This window comes from Terrapene carolina, unplaced genomic scaffold (assembly GCF_002925995.2).
Source record: "Terrapene carolina triunguis isolate 2854851 unplaced genomic scaffold, T_m_triunguis-2.0 Scaffold42, whole genome shotgun sequence".
Lineage (NCBI taxonomy): Eukaryota > Metazoa > Chordata > Testudines > Emydidae > Terrapene > Terrapene triunguis.
Genome location: NW_020664393.1, coordinates 180,272 through 201,877, shown reverse-complemented (window position 1 = coordinate 201,877; position 21,606 = coordinate 180,272). Strand labels below are relative to the sequence as shown.

General features: G+C 40.6%; 1 protein-coding gene across 4 annotated transcripts in view; it reads left to right on the top strand.

Moving 5' to 3' along the window:
* The window catches only part of LOC112106981 (dermatan-sulfate epimerase), a 296,569-nt gene extending 275,302 nt beyond the window's left edge, over nt 1–21,267 (top strand). For all 4 annotated transcript variants that reach the window (XM_026653475.1, XM_024200488.1, XM_029912453.1 and 1 more), the window contains 4 exons: nt 7,753–8,006; nt 10,824–11,063; nt 14,362–14,569; nt 17,395–21,267. In XM_026653475.1, coding sequence (XP_026509260.1) covers nt 7,753–8,006; nt 10,824–11,063; nt 14,362–14,569; nt 17,395–19,153 — 2,461 coding nt within the window. In that variant the 3' untranslated portion in view covers nt 19,154–21,267. The remainder of the gene's footprint in view (nt 1–7,752; nt 8,007–10,823; nt 11,064–14,361; nt 14,570–17,394) is intronic.
* The last annotated feature ends 339 nt before the right edge of the window (nt 21,268–21,606 follow it).

The window sequence follows — 21,606 nt, the reverse complement described above, 5'->3', positions numbered from 1 at the left end:
TGCCCACCACAATTACCTGGAATGGACATCACCATCCTCCATTATCCTGTTTTTATGGTTGACTACTTAGAATGGGATGCCGACCTCTTTAAATGTCTCTAACTATAAATAACCCTTCTCCCCCACATGCCCCAAAAAGTCAGATACAAATTCACTTTTAAATGAGTACGTCATGAACCCTGACCTCCAGATATATCATCACAAATATTTGTGCATTCATTTCTACAGTATGTCAGCAGCAACTCCCTTGGTGCATTCCTTTAGGAGCTGGGTGTTCCATCTGGGCAGTGGGCCTGGGGGTTGCAGCTGTCATTTAAGAAATGTGTCACCTGGCTAACAGATTTTTCAGGTTTCAATTTTGCTTAATGTGAGTCACATATTTGTTGAAGTTTCATGAGTATCAGGGCAGATTTAAATTTCCTGTGCTGCTTTTCTACCTTGCTTTCTATGTTAGAGTCTGTGGGTCAGATCCTCAGGTGGTGTAAATTAGAATAGCTCTATTGAAGTTAATTACATTAATGGAGCAATGCTGATTTACCAGCTAAAAATCTGGCCCATGAAGTACAAGCTTCATCATAAGTATAGAGATTGGCTCTTTTCCATGACTGTTAAAGCGGTGTGTTAAGTTTGATCCTCTTTGATTTGATACTTTCTGTTGGAGACAAGTTAGTGATTCATTTTGTTGTCGGGCAGGTTACTGTTTAGTGGTATTGCAGAATGATTTAGTTTAAGCTTGGGCAGGTACTCTACTAATGTAAAGTTTGTCTTGGGCATGTAGCTACTTATGTCAATGTTGTCTGCTTCAGTTGTAGAATCTAGAGGAGGTTTCTGACAAAGAGAAAGGCAAGGACTTTTATATATCAAAAAGCCAAGTTAAATTCACTGAAAAGGGAGCAAATCTGACCCTCTCCTGGGTAGCTGAAATTCCTTATTTTATTAAAAACCATGTCTGCAATTAACTAACATTCACTCAAAATGTTTTAATATTTGAATTAGTAGTATTCTACACTTGATGCAATGTAATGCATATCAGAAAACATAATCCCAACTATGCATATAAAATGATGGGGTCTAAATTAGCTGTTACAACTCAAGAAAGAGATGTTGGAGTCATTGTGGATAGTTCTCTGAAAACATCCACGCAATGTGCAGCGGCAGTTAAAAAAGCAAACAGAATGTTCAGCATCATTAAGAGAGGGATAGATAATAAGACAGAAAATATCATATTACCTCTGTATAAATCCATGGTATGCCCACATCTTGAATACTGCACGCAGATGTGGTCGCCCCATCTCAAAAAATATATTGGACCTGGAAAAGGTTCGGAAAAGGGCAACAAAAATGACTAGGGGTATGGAATGGCTGCCATATGAGGAGAGATTAATAAGAGAGGGACTTTTCAGCTTGGAAAAGAGACGACTAAGGGGGGATATGATAGAGGTGTATAAAATCATGACTGGTGTGAAGAAAGTAAATAGGGAAGTGTTATTTACTCCTTCTCATAACACAAGAACTAGGGGTCACCTAATGAAATTAATAGGCAGCAAGTTTAAAACAAACAAAAGGAAGTATTTTTTCACACAACGCAAGTCAACCTGTGGAACTCCTTGCCAGAGGATGTGAAAACCAAGACTATAACAGGGTTCAAAAAAGAACTAGATAAATTCATGGAGGATAGGTCCATCAATGCCTATTAGTCAGGATGGGCAGGGATGGTGTCCCTAGCCTCTGTTTGCCAGAAGCTGGGAATGGGCGACAGGAGGTGGATCACTCGATGATTACCTGTTTTGTTCTTGGGCACCTGGCATTGGCCACTGTCAGAAGAGAGGATACTGGGCTAGATGGACCTTTGGTCTGACCCAGTATGGGCCATTCTTATGTTTCTTATGTTGATTCTAATCTAAAATTACCATAGTAGAACCCAGATACTGTGAACTCTAACAGTACTATTCCATTTATGATGAAGTAAGGCGAAAGATCGCCAAATTATTTAAATTTATTCCAGTATGCAAGCTGTGATTGTTTGTAAAGATACTTCCACTTACAGTGAAGTTGTGTGCTTTGAACTTAGCTCTAAAATGGTTCCATTCTCGTTAATTTTTCACCAGTTGGCCCCTGCCATATTTAAGCTGTTCCAGGATAAGGCACTTACAATGGCACCTCTGTCTCCTGAACACTGACTGAGCTTTGAATGTGCAAAGATCTTGTGAGAACCAAAATAACATGATTTGAAAATGAGGGGTCTCCAAATACTTGTTCAAGGGTCTGTTCACTGATCAGCCATTCATGACACAGAGGTGAAAACTCTGGGATTCAGTATGCAGTTTTCAGAGTGGTAGCCGTGTCATTCTGTATCAGCAAAAACAAACATTACAAAACCTAAACCTAATTTCCCCAATACTAATTTCCCCCTACTGTTACTTACACCTTCTTGTCAACTGTCTGAAATGGGCCACTCTCATTACCACTTCAAAAGTTATTTTTCCTCCCTTGGTATCCTGCTGTCAATTGAATTTTCTCGTTACTGACCTCACACTTGGTAAGGCAACTCACATCTTTTCATGTATTTATACCTACTCCTGTATTTTCCACTCTATGCAACTGATGAAGTGGATTCTAGCCCACGCAAGCTTATGCCCAAATAAATTTGTTAGTCTCTAAGGTGCCACAAGGACTCCTCGTTGTATGCAGTTGTACACCATTGCTGGAAAATGTGTATAGCATTTTCTAGTGTAGACAATGTCTAATAGCTACATGAGGCACCTTCTGTGTTTGATAGAGAAGAATTCGCCTTCTGAGCTCCCACGCTTTGTTGGTGTAAGTTTAATTTTTCATAAAAACATTCTGCACCCAAAATGAATTAATGGGTCTAAATTCTGTCCTGAATTGTACATCATGCGATTCCATCAAAGTCAATGGTATTTCATGGGATTGTAAGTCAGGCAGAATGTAACATTTAAACTACAAAGAAATCTACCTCTTCATTAATAAGAGCACATAGTTCAGAGTCATTTTAGTGCAAAAGAAAGATGCAAAAGAAGAAATAGTAAGAAATGTGGGCACTGAGCTGAACTTGACATATAATGGATTAACCAGACTTTCCAAGTTTTGTGGCTCTAAGGAGACAGTAAAAAAAAAAACCCACCCTGGATGTGTGCAGGCTTGTTCACCTAAGTCAGTTAGCATCTCAGTTAATTTATTTGGAAATGTTTGCTGTTGTCAAATGGAAATAATGACTTTCTAGGGAAAATGTGTAAAACCTTTGGCTGTAAGTGCCACAGCTCTTCTACACTGAACAACTGCAAACAACTCCAGTGAGAAACTTTGTTGCACCTGGCAACAAGCCCTGGTTACTAGATTTAGAGTTTGATTTGGCAGAAAATGGCAGAAGTTGTTGAGGAACAGAATGTACATGTAAGGATTTGGGAAAGGATAATAATTAAGGCATCGTCTTAAAGATAGTCAGCTCCACCACACCTTTAGTTGTCTATCTTTATATTTTAGGAAAGGGATAGAAAATAAGACAGAATATAATTCCATTATATAAATCCATGATGTGCTCACACCTTGAATACTGTGTCCAGTTCTGGTTGCCCCATCTCAAAACAGATATAGTGGAACTGGAAAAGGTTCAGAGAAGGGTAACAGAGATGATCAAGGGTGTGGAGTGGCTTTCATACAAAGAGAGATTTAAAAGCTTAGGCCTGTTCATCATAGAAAAGAGATGACTGGCGGGGGGTGGGGGTGGGATATGATAGAGAGAGGTCTGTAAAATCATGTGTGTGGAAAAAATGAATAGAGAAGTGTTATTTACACTTTCACACAATACAAAAAAAAAGGGGTAACCACCCAATGAAATTAATAGCTAGCAGATTTAATAAAAAACAAGAGGAAGTACTTTTTCCACACAATGCACAATCGTCCTGTGGAACTCATTGTCATGAGATGTTTTGATGACTAGAGGCATAATTTCATTCAAAAAAGGACTGGATAAGTTCATGGAGGACAGGTCCATCAGTAGCTGTTAGCCAAGATGATCAGGGATGCAACCCCATTGTCTGGGTCAACCCTAAACCTCTGACTTCCAGAAGCCAGGAGTGGAAGACTGGATCACTCCATAATTGCCCTGTTTTGTACAATCCCTCTGAAGCTCTGGTATAGAGCACTGTCGGAGACAGGATGCTGGGCAAATTGGACCATGGTAGCTTTTATGTTCTTAGTGACTCCACAGTATTAATAAATGAATGAGTGTACAGTCTTCTTTAAACATATTTCTTCAGAACTCTAGCATACCTGTTTAGTCTACTATTTATAAAAGTTTAGGTTGAAATTCTGTCCCCACTAAAGTCAATGATAAAACTCCCATTAGCTGCAGTGGGGCCAGGTTTCACCCCTCCTTCCCTCTCTCCCTCCCCCCCGTCAGTGTTCAAAATGTATTTTTATAAATAAAAAACATGTTGTAAGGTGAATGAGTAGAGGTTAAAGAGAACTGAAAGCTGTGCAAGCAGTTGCTTATTTCTCATACCAAGTATTGATATTCAGGATATATTCCTTCAAATGCTGCTCTGCAAAACAAGTCTGAAATGTACATGATCCTATTGATTATGAAATCGTTTGCTCTGCAAATTTTTCCCTGTTTAGATTTAATCCTTTGTTAGGCTTAGCACAATTATTATTCTTCACACAAGCAAATATTGTCTATCAGATTTTTGAATAATAGCATTATATTCCAGCTATTTCATGTATTTGTTTGAATTTTGTATTTTTGATTATTCTAAATGTGTAAATTTACTTTCATATCTATAGGCCAAAGTCTCCCTTCCTTACTCTGGCATAGCTCAATTCTATGGCTGCTTGATGGCCTACGTGAAATACAATAGTGGTCTGAATCAACTTCCTGGTGGACAAGGTGTCCATATTTCAAAAACCTCATTCACAGTTGGCACTCTTCTTGGCAGTCTTAACAGAGAGTCCAAGAACTGACTGAGCATGGAGACTTCTGGAAGTGGCCCCTCTAGGTCAGGGATGAGGAATATTGGCAGGTGTGAAGGGGAACACTCACTGCCAATGCTGCTTAGTGGTTGGGGAGGTGTGGCAGGTTGACTTCCTCACAGGCATTCCCTTTCTCCACTACTGCTCCACCCTGCAGTGATCTGTCCTTTCAGTGACTCAGCCCTTCGTCCAGGTCATATTTTCAAGTCCACCCCTTTCGGGGTATATAAAAAAAAGAGTTCAATAATGGGTAGGTCTTCAGGACCAAATGAAGGACTTAGGGTTTCCCCTTTGGCTCGGGGTCTTGTGGTCCAGAACTTTCTATCTTCAGGGTCTTCCCCCAACTAAGTTCCCCACCAAGGGTAGATTCCTGCAATGATCCCTCTTTAGGGGGTGGTCAGGAAGCCCAGTCCCACCCCCTCCACCAGGCTCCAAATTAAAGCCCAATGGTAGGCACTTAAGTTCTGCACCATGGGGTGTTGTGCAGCTCTTTCTCTGGATCACTTCCTACTAGTCCCCTCTCTTCCCACAGGGTAAAGTAAAGGATTGAACATAAAGATAAAGTTCCTGACCCTCAGAGAATCATTGATCTCTTTGCAGACTTGGTTAGGCCACCATAGCCAGGTCTCAGGCAGCAAGAGCTCCTGTGGAGTTCCTTCCCAGGAGCTGAAAGTGCAAGTCAGCTCACTTGCACTGTCTGCCTGCTAGTGAGCTACTTTGCTTCCCTTTTTAATCTCCTCCTCCAGTAGGGTTGCCAACTTTCTGATTGCAGAAAACCGAACACCCTTGCCGTGCCCGCTGCCCCGTGCTTTCCCCAAAGCCATGCCCTTCTCCAAGGCCCCGGCCCTACTCACTCCATCCCCTCCTCCTTCCCTCCCTCCCTCGCTCACTCTCCCCCACCCTCATTCACTTGCTCATTTTCACTGGGCTGGGGCAAGGGGTTTGGGTGCAGAAGGGGGTGAGGGCTCCGGTTGGGGGTGTGGGCTCTGAGGTGGGGCCGGGATGAGAGGTGTGGGATGCAGGAGGGGGCTCCAGGCTGAGGGGTGGGGCCGACGGGTTTGGAATGCAGGAGAGGATGCGGGATCCTGGAGGGAGTTAGGGTGCAGGAGGGGGCTCAGGGCTGGGGCAGGGGTTGGGGTGCGGGCTCACTTACCTTACCTCAGGCGGCTCCCGGAAGCAGCCGGTATGTCCCTGCAGCCCCTAGGCAGAGGCGCAGCCAGGCGGCTCGGCGCACTGTCCATGCCCGCAGGCCCTGCCACTGCAGCTCCCATTGGCCACAGTTCCCGGCCAATGGGAGCTACGGAGCCAGTGCTCATGGTGAGGGCAGCACACGGAGCCTCCCTGGCTGCATATTGGGCTGTATTAGTAGGAGCATTGCCAGCAGATCGAGGGAAGTGATTATTCCCCTCTGTTCGGCATTGGTGAGGCCACACCTGGAGTATTGCGTCCAGTTTTGGTCCCCCCGCTACAGAAGGGATGTGGACAAATTGGAGAGTCCAGCGGAGGGCAACGAAATCAGGAGACTTATGAGGAGAGGCTGAGGGAATGGGGCTTGTTTAGTCTGCAGAAGAGAAGAGTAAGGGGGGATTTCATAGCAGCCTTCAACTACCTGAAGGGGGGTTCCAAAGAGGATGGAGCTCGGCTGTTATAAGTGGTGGCAGATGACAGAACAAGGAGCAATGGTCTCAAGTTGCAGTGGGGGAGATCTAGGTTGGATATTAGGAAAAACTATTTCAGTAGGAGGGTGGTGAAGCACTGGAATGGGTTACCTAGGGAGATGGTGGAATCTCCATCCTTAGAGGTTTTTAAGGCCCAGCTTAAAGACAAAGCCCTGGCTGGGATGATTTAGTTGAGGTTGGTCCTGCTTTGAGCAGGGGGTTGGACTAGATGACCTCCTGAGGTCTCTTCCAACCCTATTCTATGATTCTATGCCTGGCAACCCTATCATCCAGCTTCTGCAGGCTTTGCAGGTGCAGCAAGATGGGGCCGCCTGGGCCCAGAGAAGCTCTTAATCCCTTCCTTCCCAGTGTGGGGTTTGTATTCCCCATCACAGCAGGTCAGTGTAGAGTAGTTTGCACTGTTGCTGCCCATGCAATACTTGCTCTGGAAAGATATACTGTGCTATCATAGAAGACTCCAAAAGGCCACCACGCAGATACTTTTCACCAGCATTAAATTCACTTAAAAATAAAAGATTGTAACAAACATTGAGAAGAATATGAAGTTTATGTTATTACTTTCAGATTAGAGGTCATCCTTGAAATTTACCAGTTTTACCTCAGATAAATGGATATTACCTCAATGTGTGTAATATTACCTAATTTTCCATATATCTACTCCTGCAGCAAAACCTAGAACATTGCAGATACTGAGGTAAAGATATCCATTTATCTATGGAAAAGGAATTCATTTATCTGACACAATTAATGAGCTTTTAAGGATGACTACTGTATCTATTTAGAAACAAGTGAAATGTTCCAGAGAGAGTTAATAGATAGCATGTTCTGTGTGTTAGGAACATACATCGTAGGACTGGAAGTGACCATCTGTGTTATTAAGTCCAGTCCCCTAGTATTTCAGGCAATAAAACCCCATTCATAAATTTATCAAGCTTCATTTTTAAACTAGTTAGGTGGTTTCCTGTTGGAAGGCTGTTGAACTCTTTGCATTAATTTCAAAGATATTGAGTTACTTACACATCAAAGCCTGGTGACTAATCTTTGGAACTCAATTTATTAATTGACCTTTCTTCTTTGACAGGTTAGTGAAGGATGCTCCATGGGATGAGGTCCCTCTTGCTCACTCTTTGGTTGCTTTTGCCACTGCTTATGACTTCTTGTACAACTACCTTAGCAAGACTGAACAGGAAAGATTTCTTGAGGTGATTGCCAATGCCTCAGGATATATGTATGAAACATCATACAGGCGTGGATGGGGTTTCCAGTACCTACATAACCATCAGCCTACCAACTGCATGGCCCTGCTGGCAGGAAGCCTGGTTTTGATGAATCAAGGTATGCACTAATCAATAGAGACACTCTTTTTAAAGTATGTGAGTCATGTTTGTAAGTTATGAATAAAGTCTCAGGAACTGATACAAGTATGTATTCTATTTTGTACATGTTAGCGCTCAACCTCTAATTCAGCCATGTGTAAAGATGTGCAAGTTATGTATCAGCTAAAGCACAGCTATATTCAGCATCTTTTTTTTATTGTTGATTATACTTATAACTCTACAGGTTATATATATAAATGGATATATATAAAATCAGTTATACAAGGTAACTGATTGTTGTAAAGGTGAAGATCAATAATTGTCAAATCACCACTTGTAGGTATTAAACAAATTGTACATAATGTGACCACCCCAGGCATCTAAGTGTAGGCTCTTCAAGTCTTTCTAATTCAGGCCAAGTGCATAGATTAGAAATTCCTTGGAGTGGGGGCCATCTTTTTGTTAAGCATTTGTACTATGACTGCAACTGATCACTGATTAGGGTACCTTACCCTCCCTACAGTAGTAAATAGCAATAGTAATATACCTAAGGTTTTTTTTTTCACTCTGATATATGAAGTCTGGAAGTTGGCTTTATCTAAGTAGGATCCCTAAATGTTTACCCGTTCCTCATAATCTAATCTTTCCCCTTTCTGGTAGCTGAGGGTGGTCCCTGCTTTCTCTGAGAGTAAAGAGCAGTAACTGTGGTTTGCATCCAACAAGGTTGGCATCATGAATCTATCAGAATTTGCAGTTTGGGTTGAACACTTGATGTGAGCATGTGGCTACCTTCATCTACTTTTAGCAACTTCCAATTCTTTTAGGAATTGGTAACATGAAACAAATATTACTTTTGAGTTAAAATCTGTCCTAGATAGTGACTAAAATTAGCATTCAGGGAGAATTTTGATTTCTATAGTTTATATATGGAAGTTTCCAAAAAGTAAAAAAAAAAATTGTATTGTAGGATTGCAGTATAGTTTTAGATTGTCTTTCTAGCAGTACAATGCTGTTTAAAAATGTATTCTCTTTTAGCATACGATAGAGCAAACAAATACGTGAGGTAAAACATATAATTATATAAAACTAATTTATTTTAATATTATGACTTTATACAATGTGAATAACATACCATATGTAAGGAGTATTACAGTTTCGTCTAGAGGTCCCAATTAAGATCAAGATCCCATTGTGCTAGGCATTGTACAAACACCTTGTGTTGAGTCCTTGTGTTGAGTCTATTAGCATACAGTCCTAATAGACAAAATAGACAAAGGAAGCATTATTATCTCCATTGTATAGATGGGAGGGATTGCCGCACAGAGAGATTAAATGGTTTGCCCAAGGTCACACATGATGATTGTGGCACAGCTGATAATTGAGCCCAGTTCCAGATGCAGTCTAAGTATTCAGTAAATTATGATCTTCTGAGTTAAAATAAGAACTCAGGTTGTTTTGAAAAATATTTGGATAACCAATAGGCTGGTACATAATGTTCTCTAAAGGAAAACACTAATTAATTCCCTTTTCACATTTGGCTAGAGATGGTATTAAATAGCCTACTTGTTCCTTCTTATACACTGATGTGTAATAGATTGATGGGATGGAATAGTTGTAAACCAAGTAATAGCCACCTACTGTATGTTTCAGGATGATAAATGCACTGCCACTACTGAACCATGAGATGATAATACTCCCTAGTGTGATATTTCAGATCAACAGTAAGGGTACACATTAGAAATGCTAAAGAAGTATTAACAACCAAAATATTTATTGTGGCTTTTATGTCACAGCACATAGTAAGGGTCATGTGCATCACTATAATGGAGGCATTATGTGTGTTAGGATGGCACAATTTCTCTAAGATCATTGAAGGGAGTTCTCACAGAGCAGTCACTAATGCACCTTTTAGTATGGTATAGTATGTGCCAGCTTCCTGCATCAGCTGATCTCTGCTAGATGATGCAGAAATGAGTGGTGCTCCACGTCCACGTATCTTGCTCTCTTTGGAGACTCTACTGCTGCCACTGATAGTCTCTCAATATTTGTGTCTGGGTGCACATTTTGGCTAGCTCATGGGCAGATGGCACTATGTGGGGGTTTCCTTCACCTTCTCCCCACTTGTTGAACAAGCCAAAAGGGACCAGAATGGTAAGACCTCTGATAATCTTTTCTTGAGAAGAAATCTGTCCATGTTTAGATAGTACAGTATTCTAAAAATGTACATAGTATGGAACATCTTTTACTATGTAATATCATTTAATTGCACTTTAAGTTTAAACTTCTTGATTAAGTATTCTTATTGTTAATTGTCATTCGCATCTGTTAAGCACCCACCCATTGGTGTGTGCGTTTTTTGAATGTTTCACTTGTGGCAACCATATTGCTTAAAAATAAATGACTCAGATAATTCCATTATTGGAGCCCTCTGGTGGAGATAATAGATTTGTTTGCATTCTGTTTTAATTTCAAATGCATGATCCCATGTGGCAAGAGATGATTCTCACTATGTGAGTGTATTGAGCATAATAGAGACATCTTTCTTTGAAAATACAAGGTGTGCTTCCTTTATTTGTGTCCCTGGTTAATAACAATTAGGTGTTGGCAGATTTTCTTCACTAAATTAAGCTTGAACTCCTTTGTTCATCAAAAATTAAAATCTGCATGTAATCAGTTTTATCTTCACCCTACAACTGCAAGGAGATGGCAGACTAAGGTCATATTTTAGGACTGCAGAGGTCATACTTTGGAGCACCCCTGTTTTAAAAAAATCATATGCTGTAGGCACAGTATGTTATAAAGTTGTTTCAGCTTTATCCACATCTTCCTCTTTCAGGCTATCTTCAGGAAGCGTACTTGTGGACTAAGCAAGTGCTGTCAATCATGGAAAAGTCTATAGTCCTGCTGCGAGAAGTTACAGATGGATCCCTCTATGAAGGAGTGGCTTATGGCAGCTACACCACCAGATCTCTCTTTCAGTACATGTTTCTTGTCCAAAGGCACTTTGACATCAACCACTTCAACCACCCGTGGCTTAAAAAGCACTTTGCATTTATGTATAGAACTGTCCTGCCAGGTAGGTAGCTTGGATTGATAAAGGAACATCTGCTAATTTCTAAATCAATTACAAGTTTCACAGTTAAAGTACAATTTTATATAGCTCAAATAGTGCAGCATTCTGTATGTTTTTATATACCTGCATGAAAATGACACTATTGTTGTCTATTAAGTGCTTGCCCTTAGTATTGGTCAAAAAATAAGAAAATTATTTTATGAAAAAGTTTAACATTTCAAAGTTGCTTCTATCTTTGAAATGGACCCATTTTCTGTTTTGGCTTTTTTGTGTGTGTGAATTTTGTCTTGGTATTTTTTCTGGAAATTTTATTAGAATCGTTTTCAAAATTGTTACTGAAAATTTTCTCTTACCAAAAATCATTGCATTGAAAACTGAGGGTTTTTTGGAATGGAAAAAATTGATAGGCATTTTTACAAAAATTGAAAAAGTTTTTATAACATCAATTTTTCCCCAAGAAGTTTCATTTAAAGAAAAAGCAATTTTGACTAAAATATTTTTCATGTGAAAAATATTAACTAGCTCTATTGGTAGGGTTCTCAGTGCAGTCCAAGGAGACATGGGCCAAATTGTTCCAATGTGCGTGCCTAAGGTTATACAGATATATAACTATTTAGGCACCAGTGATGGGGCCTGCATTTCGGCTTGTGTCATTGTGGCATAGAACTACTATCAGAGTTAGGTAGTGGAAAGGAAAGCTACCCCTGCTGGCTGAAATTTTGGGAAGGTTAAATGGAGAGAGATGTCCCTCCGATACATGAAAGAGAAGTTTGTTTTTCTGTGGAAAAGTACCAGGAGAAGAAAATTATTAGGATTGATGGGCAAAAGAGTAACTACCTTCGGGATCTCTATTAAGTCATACATCATTTGCTTCCTATGCTCTATCAAGTTCTTTGTTTTCTGTTCAGTGTATATATTATCTGGTATACATAGTATGACCATCGGTTTCTGTCTTTGAGGTATTCCGTGTGTTCTAGTGGTAAACTGTATTGCTATTTAACATCCAAAATACGGGACTTATAATATCCTTTGGGTAGGTCATGTCTTCTTCTGTTTCATACAGCACAGTGGGCAATGACTATGTTCAGTAAATAATAAGTAATACACCTCTACCCCGATATAACGCTGTCCTCGGGAGCCAAAAAATCTTACCGCGTTATAGGTGAAACCACATTATATCGAACTTGCTTTGATCCGCCGGAGTGCGCAGCCCCGCCCCCCCGGAGCACTGCTTTACCATGTTATATCCGAATTCGTGTTATATCGGGTCGCCTTATTTCGGGGTAGAGGTGTAGTTACTAGCTTTTAATTTAGTAGATATCAAAGAACTGTGCAAAGGAAGGTCATCATTATCCCCATTTTAGTGAGGAACAGAGATGCAAAGTGACATGCCTGACGTCACCCCACAAATTAGTGGCAGAGCTGGGAGTGGAACTCAGGTCTCCTGAGTCCCAATCCTCTCTGTGCACTAGGTCATGTTACCTCCTCTTTTAGTTACTGTTAAGTTCTGTGTTTACCGCTGTATGAAATGGAGGAGACAGGGTCCCTGCCCTAAGGAGTTTCCAATCTAAAAGACATACACTTGATGACCCAGAGGAAGGCTCTATCTTAGACCAGAGCAATGAGTTGTTGTATTTTGATAGGTATGTGACAGCATCATTCACATAGGTGCAATAACATTGGGAGGTTTCATGAAGAGAGTTTTAAGGGATTTAAATGGGAAGAGTTGGAGCCCTGTGGACTGCAAAAAGAAGATGTTCCAGAAATAAGGTGCAGCATAGGGGGGAGGGAAGGAGGAGGGGGCACGGAAAGCATGAAGGCAAGAATGGGAGAAGGATACAAAAGTAGTGGTGAAATGAGTATCTTGGGCAGAGCAAAATGAGAGAGGACGAAGAGCACAGACTTAGGTAGGCATAGAGTTGCACAGGTAGAATGAGATGCTCAAGTTTAACATAGAAGGCAGGTGGAAGCCAACAGAAGAATTAAATGAGAATGAAATTACAGTAATGAAATTGGGACAGAACCAGGGAATGGACATGCATTTTAGCTACATGGGTCATCTATTTTAGGGTAATCTATTTTAGATGTTGTGGGAACAGAAGAGTCATGACATTTAAACAACTTGGATGTGTGGAGACATAAGATAAAGTACTCATGAAGTATTTTGCAAAGCAGCTATAGGTGTTTGAACTGAGGAAAGATTTAAAAGGGGAGAATGGGAAATATAGTAATGTGGGGAGAACTTGAAAAGTTTGAGGTTTGCCTCAGACTGGATAAGTAGTCCAAAATTCTGTTCCTGCTCTGAACTTTTTCTGAGTTATTGTAACTTCTTGAGTTAGCAAAATTAGGCTGGAAATCTTGTAAGAGGCAGCACAGTTGCAAACTTTCTGGTACTTTCTCCTCTGATCAGGCTGTAAATCATACTTTTGTTTTGAAGTCCCAGCTGGAATTAAAGTGCAGAGATGTAAATATGAAAATTAATTGTAAAAAATGTAACCAAACTTTGTCAACCTTCAGAAAAGATATTTGTTCCAGTTGGGCTCAAGTTTCTAATGAAGACTTACGTTGGTTCTTTCTGTGTCCAGATAAGTTCAGCCTGCCATAGGATACAAGTTTAACCTCAAACTATGGGTGAAAATACAAAATCCTAACTTGGATGGATTTTAGGGGTCAGTTCTCTGCAGTCGTAAATGGGCATAGTTCTGATACAGTCAGTGGAGCTATGCTGATTTACATCAGCTGAAGATTTGGCCCTGTATTCTGAACACCACCCAGAAGGCAAGAATACCTTTGACATGGCAGTACACACCCATATTAGAAGAATGGGTCACACGGACGGCTCATGATACCTCAGGCATCTGCTTCAGAAAGATACTTAAACAACAAAGCACACTTGTTTTAGTTTTTTCAAGATATAGATTTCATTTTACCTTGAGAAGCTTCTGTGAGCTGTAGTTACATTAAAGGGCATGGATTGACATAAGAAAAACAAAATCTTTAAACTGATACTATCCTTTGTGAGAGGTTAAAGTGAAGAAAGGTAGGTGGATGGGGCCTTTCTCCTTGACATTTCTGTGTCACTTGTGCTTTCTTTAGTTTAAGAAGAAAGGTGAGTAGTATGCTACAGCAGTGGGAAATAGCTACTGTATAACCTGACTGTGGGTCATTCAAGAGTATGTCTATAAATACTTTAAAAGGGTAAGCCCATTTGTAATGCTTGGCTTCAGCATCCTTACTTTACAGTACAGGCCTTTGTTCATTTATTTGCTTGTTCTTGTGTTCCTTTTAACTTTTTCCCAAGGATTTCAGAGAACTGTGGCAATTGCAGATTCCAACTATAACTGGTTCTATGGGCCAGAGAGCCAATTGGTGTTTCTAGACAAATTTGTCATGCGCAACGGCAGTGGGAATTGGTTGGCAGATCAGATCAGAAGGAATCGAGTGGTGGAAGGCCCCGGGACTCCATCCAAAGGGCAGCGGTGGTGCACTCTTCACACTGAATTTCTCTGGTATGAAACAGAATGAGTGGGCTTCAAAGAAACATGGCAGCTGCTTGGCATTAATGATAAGTCATTAACTTCCAATTTGTAATGAATTGTACAAATGGATGTTATGCTGGTGATGTGCAACCTAAACTGTGTCTAGTCTAAAAGGGACTCAGCCACATACAACACAGGTCTTGTACAGAACTTGTTTTCACATGTTTTCCATCTGTTCGTTGGCAATGCTTTTAGTTGCATTGTTGTAGACAACCATTTTCAAAGGGAGTGAAATTCTTATATCAAAGTTCCAAGTTTTTTCTTTAACAAAAAAACAAAAAATTCTTCCACTCATGTTACAGCTTGTTGTATGCTTTGGTAGTTAGTTACAAGCTCATTTAAAACCCAGTTCCTTCTTTTAAATGCAATTTAAATGTAAATTTCAATGCTTAAAGAAAGAGAGAAACATAGATTCTTTAAAAAATGGTATATACATTAGCATGTAAGCAATGTTAAAACGGGGGGAAAAAAATCTGGAACAGGACTTGAGCCACATTTTCCACATAACTTACAACTCAGCCCTAATTTGTAAGACTAGGTCATTCTATTGCAGACAAGAAATTAAAATCTTTTAGGGCCTTTAATACGTCCAATTCTTGCTGGTCAATAGTGTATGTACATATCCAACGTTTAAACTGGCATCACGTTTTTCCCCCACAGTGGATCAACGTGTATTTCATGCATATGTTTTTGTAATTAAGATATGTACATTGAGAAAATTCATGGCTTGCTGGCTCCCAAATATCCCTCTGGATGCTGTGCTAGTTATATATTTAGTGCAAGCTCCCTTTCTTCTCCTCATGCACTCAAGGACCCCTGGCAAGTCTGTAGTTAAAAGAGACTCCTTCTCCTGGAAAGATACCTTAACATTCAGGAATGGGATGTTTCAGTGGATTTGAGTCACAGAAATAAGCCCTAAATGTCCTGGGGCTTGCCTACTTGAAAGACTCCCTCTCTTCTTGTGCCATAGTGCTTCTATTGCGGTCAGTGGAGGCACTTGCATTGAAGTCTCCTGGATTTAATAAAGAAAGAGGGTGGTCATAGAGCATTCTCCACAAGGGGCCATTGGCTGTGGAACAAGCTTCCACCTTTGGTCAAAATCACCCAGAGTTGTTGTCCTACCAGATATATTCCAAGGCCTGAAGGGGGTAGCCATTAATTAGAGAGATGTATTCTGATGGGGAAAGACCTTTTCATCTGGTTATGTTAGGGATGGGGTTCTTGCTGGGGGCTTGATGCTGCTTTTATTTGTTTTGTTCCTTTAAATAATATCTGAAATAGTATATAGTTGCTCATATTAAATATAAGGAAATAAAAAAATAATTAACCTTATTTAGGTATGATTTCTTTTTAAACTGAAGTGTATTACTTTAGTTTATATACTTACTGTCTTAGAAGTTTGTCTTTCGCCTAGGCAGAGGATACAATTATCATTTAAAACAAACTGTGGGATTATAATTCATTTTTAGTTTATTTCTAATCCTTTTGAAGAGTTCAAACTCTCTATATCCTTCCGTACCTGAGGAGTCTGGAAATTACATCTTGTGCATGATAGGAATTGAGTTTCTTTTAATTGAGTAGACAGTATATGATGGGGCACACTGACTTCTGCTGAGTGCCTCCTGTCGTTTGAGTGCAAACCTGCACTCTCTTTTTTCTGTCAGCTGTTGCCCTCATCAGGCAGGTCTTCACTGGCTCAGCCCTCTGGCTAAGTCACACATAGTCTAAAACAGATGAACCCTTTCCAGGGTGAAAAAGGTTCAGCAGGGCCTATCACTGTGCCCTTGTCAGTTTCTGCAGCCCTGCCTCTGGGCTCAGTTCTCAGCCCCTTCTGGGATAGCTTTAAGTCTGTGTCTGCTCTGGGATAGAGCAGTAACCCCAGGGCTTTTTCCCTGGAGACTCTTTGCCTTTGATGGTTCTTATTGCCCCACCTCTCCAGCCAGGTCACTCCTTCAAGTCCAGTCCCTTCCCAGGATAACAAAGTTCAACAAAATGCTTGATCCTCTTCAGCCTCATCTGCGGGCCTATTTAAATTCCAGCCCTTTGCTTGGGTTCCAAAACTAAACTTGCCCCTTCTCGGGGCTTTGCCAACATTGCCTTTGGCCAGTGGGGGGACCTGGGCCCATCCACTACTCCAGGTCCCAACCCAGGGACCCTACAAATAACAGCCACGTCCTGCTTCCTTTAATAGTTGTTGCTGCTGCATTCCCTGGGCTGCTTCCCACTATGTCCCATCACCTTTGTTACCTTCAGGTTATGGACCTTGCTTTCTCTGTCTGTTCCCTGCCTGAGCAGGGTCTCTCCCAGGCCTCCTCACCTGAAGATTTTCACAGCCCTCCAGTCCTTCCTCACCCAACCAGCAACTGAACTGCTCAGGCCTGGTGGCTCCTCTTAACTAAGACTGCTGTGCTCTGATGCAAGTGTAAACTTTTATCTGCAGACTAGCATTAAATTAGTTATTAAAATTAAGAGGACTGCAGTTTGACATGGTGGGGAAGACAAGTATGTTCCAGTGACCCCAAGAGCTATATCAGTGGGAATTTAACTCCTAGTAGGGCTATCCAAGCCAGCCAGATCAAAGGATAGGGACCAAATGAAAAGATATGCAGTCCACTTTTTCTCCAGGTTTGGGGCCAACAGCCTATCCTTGTAAAAATGTTACACTATAGACAATTCTTTCTTTTAAATATTGCAAAATATCTTGAGTTTTGGATAGGTGCTGGAAAATCAAAATAAATAAAATAATTCTGATTTTAATGTTTAAGTGTAAACCCATGTTCTGTGTCTTTTGGCAGGTATGATGCAAGCTTGCACTCCGTACCTCCACCAGACTATGGTATTCCAAAGCTGCATTATTTTGAGGACTGGGGAGTTGTAACATATGGAAGTGCATTGCCAGCTGAAATCAACAGGCCCTTCCTCTCCTTCAAATCTGGAAAACTGGGAGGTCGTGCAATATATGATATTGTTCATAAGAATAAGTACAAAGAGTGGATCAAAGGGTGGAGGAACTTCAATGCTGGCCATGAGCACCCTGATCAGAACTCCTTTACCTTTGCTCCCAACGGTGTACCTTTCATAACAGAAGCCCTGTATGGGCCGAAGTATACCTTCTTTAACAATGTATTGATGTTTTCTCCAGCTGTGTCAAAGAGCTGCTTCTCCCCATGGGAAGGGCAGGTTACAGAGGACTGTTCATCAAAGTGGTTGAAATACAAACATGACCTGGCTGCAGACTGCCAGGGGAGAGTAGTTGCCGCTATGGAGAGAAGTGGAGTGGTTTTTATCAGGGGAGAAGGAGTGGGTGCTTACAACCCAAAACTGAAGTTGAAAAACTTCCAAAGAAACCTTTTACTTCTGCATCCCCAGCTTTTGTTGCTTGTGGACCTAATTCATCTTGAAGATGACAGCCCCCTAGAGGCAGCCACCAGCTTCTTCCACAATGTGGATGTGCCTTTTGAAGAGACTGTTATTGATGATGTCCACGGGGCTTTTATTAGGCATCACGATGGGATGTATAAGATGTACTGGATGGATGACACCGGGTACAGTGAGAAGGCTACTGTTGCCTCAAAAATGTATCCCCGGGGCTACCCATACAATGGAACAAACTATGTGAATGTTACAACCCACCTGCGGAACCCAATCACCAGAGCAGTTTACCTCTTCATAGGACCTTCCATAGATGTCCAGAGCTTCAATGTCCATGGAGATTCTCAGCAACTGGATGTCTTCATAGCCACCAGTGAGCATGCCTATGCTGTTTACCTGTGGACTGGTGAGGATGGAGGCCATTCTGTCTTTGCACAGATTATTGCAGATCGCCAAAAAATTCTATTTGACCGAACCTCTACCATAAGGAACTCTGCTGTATCAGAGGTGAAAGATTATGTTCAGATTGTGGAGCAGAATCTTCAGCATTTCAAACCTGTCTTCCAGCAGCTTGAGAAACAGATTCTGTCCCGTGTGCAGAACACAGATAGCTTTAGAAAGACTGCTGAACGCCTGCTGAGATTTTCAGATAAGAGACAGACGGAAGAAGCCATTGATAGGTTATTTGCTATCTCCCAGCAGCAGCAGCAGCAAGGCAGGGCAAAAAAAAGCAAAAAGGTAGCCAAAGGCTACAAGTTTGTCGATGCCGTTCCTGACATCTTTGCACAAATTGAAGTGAACGAAAGAAGAGTGCGACAGAAGGCACAGACTCTGGCACAAAAAGAGTTACCTGTAGATGAAGACGAGGAAATGAAAGACCTTTTAGATTTTGCAGATGTTACTTATGTGAAGCACAAAAATGGTGCATCAATCAAAGGCCAATCTGGACTGGAACAAATGGTGAGCACTGCTCAAAGCAGTGCTCCGTCAATATCGGCTTCTTATACCCGCCTCTTCCTAATTCTAAACATTGTTATTTTCTTTGTCATGCTGGCAATGCAGCTGACCTATTTCCAAAAGGCCAAGAGCCTACATGGCCAAAGATGGCTTTATGCAATACTTTTAGCTGACAGCTGTATATTATTGTGGCTGTATTCTTCTTGTTCCCAGTCACAATGTTAGCGAAAGATCATGTACTACTTGACCAGTTTATGGTCATATGTGTCTATGCAAAAGAATTAACCCTAATAGGGCCATAGTTTGTTTTTTCCTTTTCTGAAACATTCCAGGAAACAGCTGAGGGAAGGTTGATTTCACCCCGTGAGGGAAGAGGGGGAAATAATGCATTTTTGGGAGACCTACGTGTTCTTCATCTGTGCTTTGGTTGCGTTTGACATCTGAAGGATATTATGCTTTGTTCATCAAAGCACAGTATGTAATTATTTCTACCAAAAAAAAAAAAAAGAGCCTTCTTTAAGGGGTGATTTGTTTCCTAAGATCCTTGGTTTTATACACAATTGGTTTTGCATAGTATTACTTTCAGGCTGCTAAAGATGCCTATGAGAGCTGCATGGGAAATGGTTTGCCTGCTCCATGAAACTGTTTGAGATATCAAAAAAAGTTCCTGTCCCAAATTGGGACATAAAATGACAAAACCTTGAAAATATCCATGTATCAAAAATCCATCCCCCCAAATTTTGGGGTTTGAAAATGTGGAAACGGGACATTTGGACCATTTCATAACATTTTTTTCCCAACATTTTTTCGAGTTGAGATTTGTTGAACTTTCAAGGGAGATTTGTAGAAACCAACCCTGTTTCACAAACAATTTAGGTTTTGATGAATTAGCATTTTTCAGTGGGGAAAAAAGGTGTTAAAAATTCTCAACCAGCTCTAATGCCTATAGACATAACCTTACAACAGAGTTATTCAAATTTAAAGGGCATAGGAAAGATTAACAAGTTACAGTCGGAGGCAAATAAGAAGCAAACTTTAAGCATAAGGGATTATTTCTCATTATGAGAAATCCCCTTCCCATTCGCCAGACCAGATGAAAACTGGAAGATGAACCCTGATATGATCTGCTTTTGATTTTACAGGGTAACATTTCTCAAACATTTTCATATGTGGAGCATATCTCAATAGGGAAATTGACTCCTATATCTGCTCTCCTTCTGTTTGCAATTGCAAAAAAACCACTACCATCACCACCACCTCCCTGTGGCAACCCCAGCAATTGCTTAGGTGGAAAAGCTGTATTAAGAAAGTATTTGATGTATCTTTTTTTTAGCTCTCAGAATGATTATATAGTTGGAAATAAAGAAGAGCCAGAACCATGTGACCAGCCAGTTCTTCACAGACCACCAGCTTGTGCTCTGCAGATCATTGGAGGCACATGGATCATTAATTTGGCAATCATTGATATGGGGAATACTGTGGCTTCTGACAATGAGTTTGACACCTGCATTCATTAAATTGAATTAAAAAAATCGTAGATGTCTGTGAGGTTTTCAGTATGGAGAGGCTATAGAACTGGTGTATATTACTGTATGTCTAAGAAACAGAAAAGCATTTCTTCCCGTACATCTTGTTAAATAAAAAAATCATAATTGTCTCTGATGCATATATTATTTTTCTTTGTTGACTAGAATATTTTCCCCAATAATTTAAACAATTGAGTGGCGTTCATTAGCTCCTAATTCACAACATATAATATTGAGGGATGTCTCTCTCTGAATTTCATCACTTGGGCCCTTGATATTGATGTTTTTTCTTTAAATGTTTCTGACCAACGGTGGGAATCTTTTCATGAAATAAAAATACACAGGTGAATATCTTAAATTAATAGCCTCAGGTGCAAACTAACACTTCATAAGATCTAGAAAATGTATAACAACACTTATCATTTAATTTCAGTTTCCCATACTGAGGCAAGTTCTGCTCATGTACAGAAACCCTACCTACAGAAACCAGAAGTCTCTTGGAGAGCAGCAAAATAAATTGTCACCCAACATTATTCTTCATAACTATGCATATTGCTTTCTTCTGAGGTTGGATTGTAAATTGGTCCAATAATAGGGTGTCGAAGCAGCTGGTAACATATGATAGATCTATAAAAGTGCTTAAAAATGGCATGTGGTTGTCTGCTCAATGAAAATTTGTTTATTTCTGCATTTTACATTGAACAAATTTAAAAGAGGGGCAGAAACAATTGTTGGGTTGTTTTTATTTTCCTGGAGACTGTTGATTAATTCTTAACTCTCGTGTAATAATATTAATGGTCATTAAATGTTGAATCTTCAGGCAAATGTGTGTTTTCTGTTTCTTAGTTACTTGGGGTTCAGTTTTGCTCTCTAGATACATTACTTGGGGGAAGCAAGGGAAGGCTACCTGTTCTGCTTGGCCTTTGGGCACTGTGCCCCCTGCACACCCATGTAAGTACTAGACACAATCTGGCCATTGTTTTATTGAAATGAGATCGGATTTAGAGAGTGGTACAGAAATCCAATGGGCAGAGTTTGTATTTCCTGAGCCGTTACAGAATGTGCTACGTGACCCCTATCAAGAGGTCAGTAAAGGTTGGAGAGAGCATGTATGTGTTTATATGTAAGCATACAGTAGAACCTCAGAGTTAC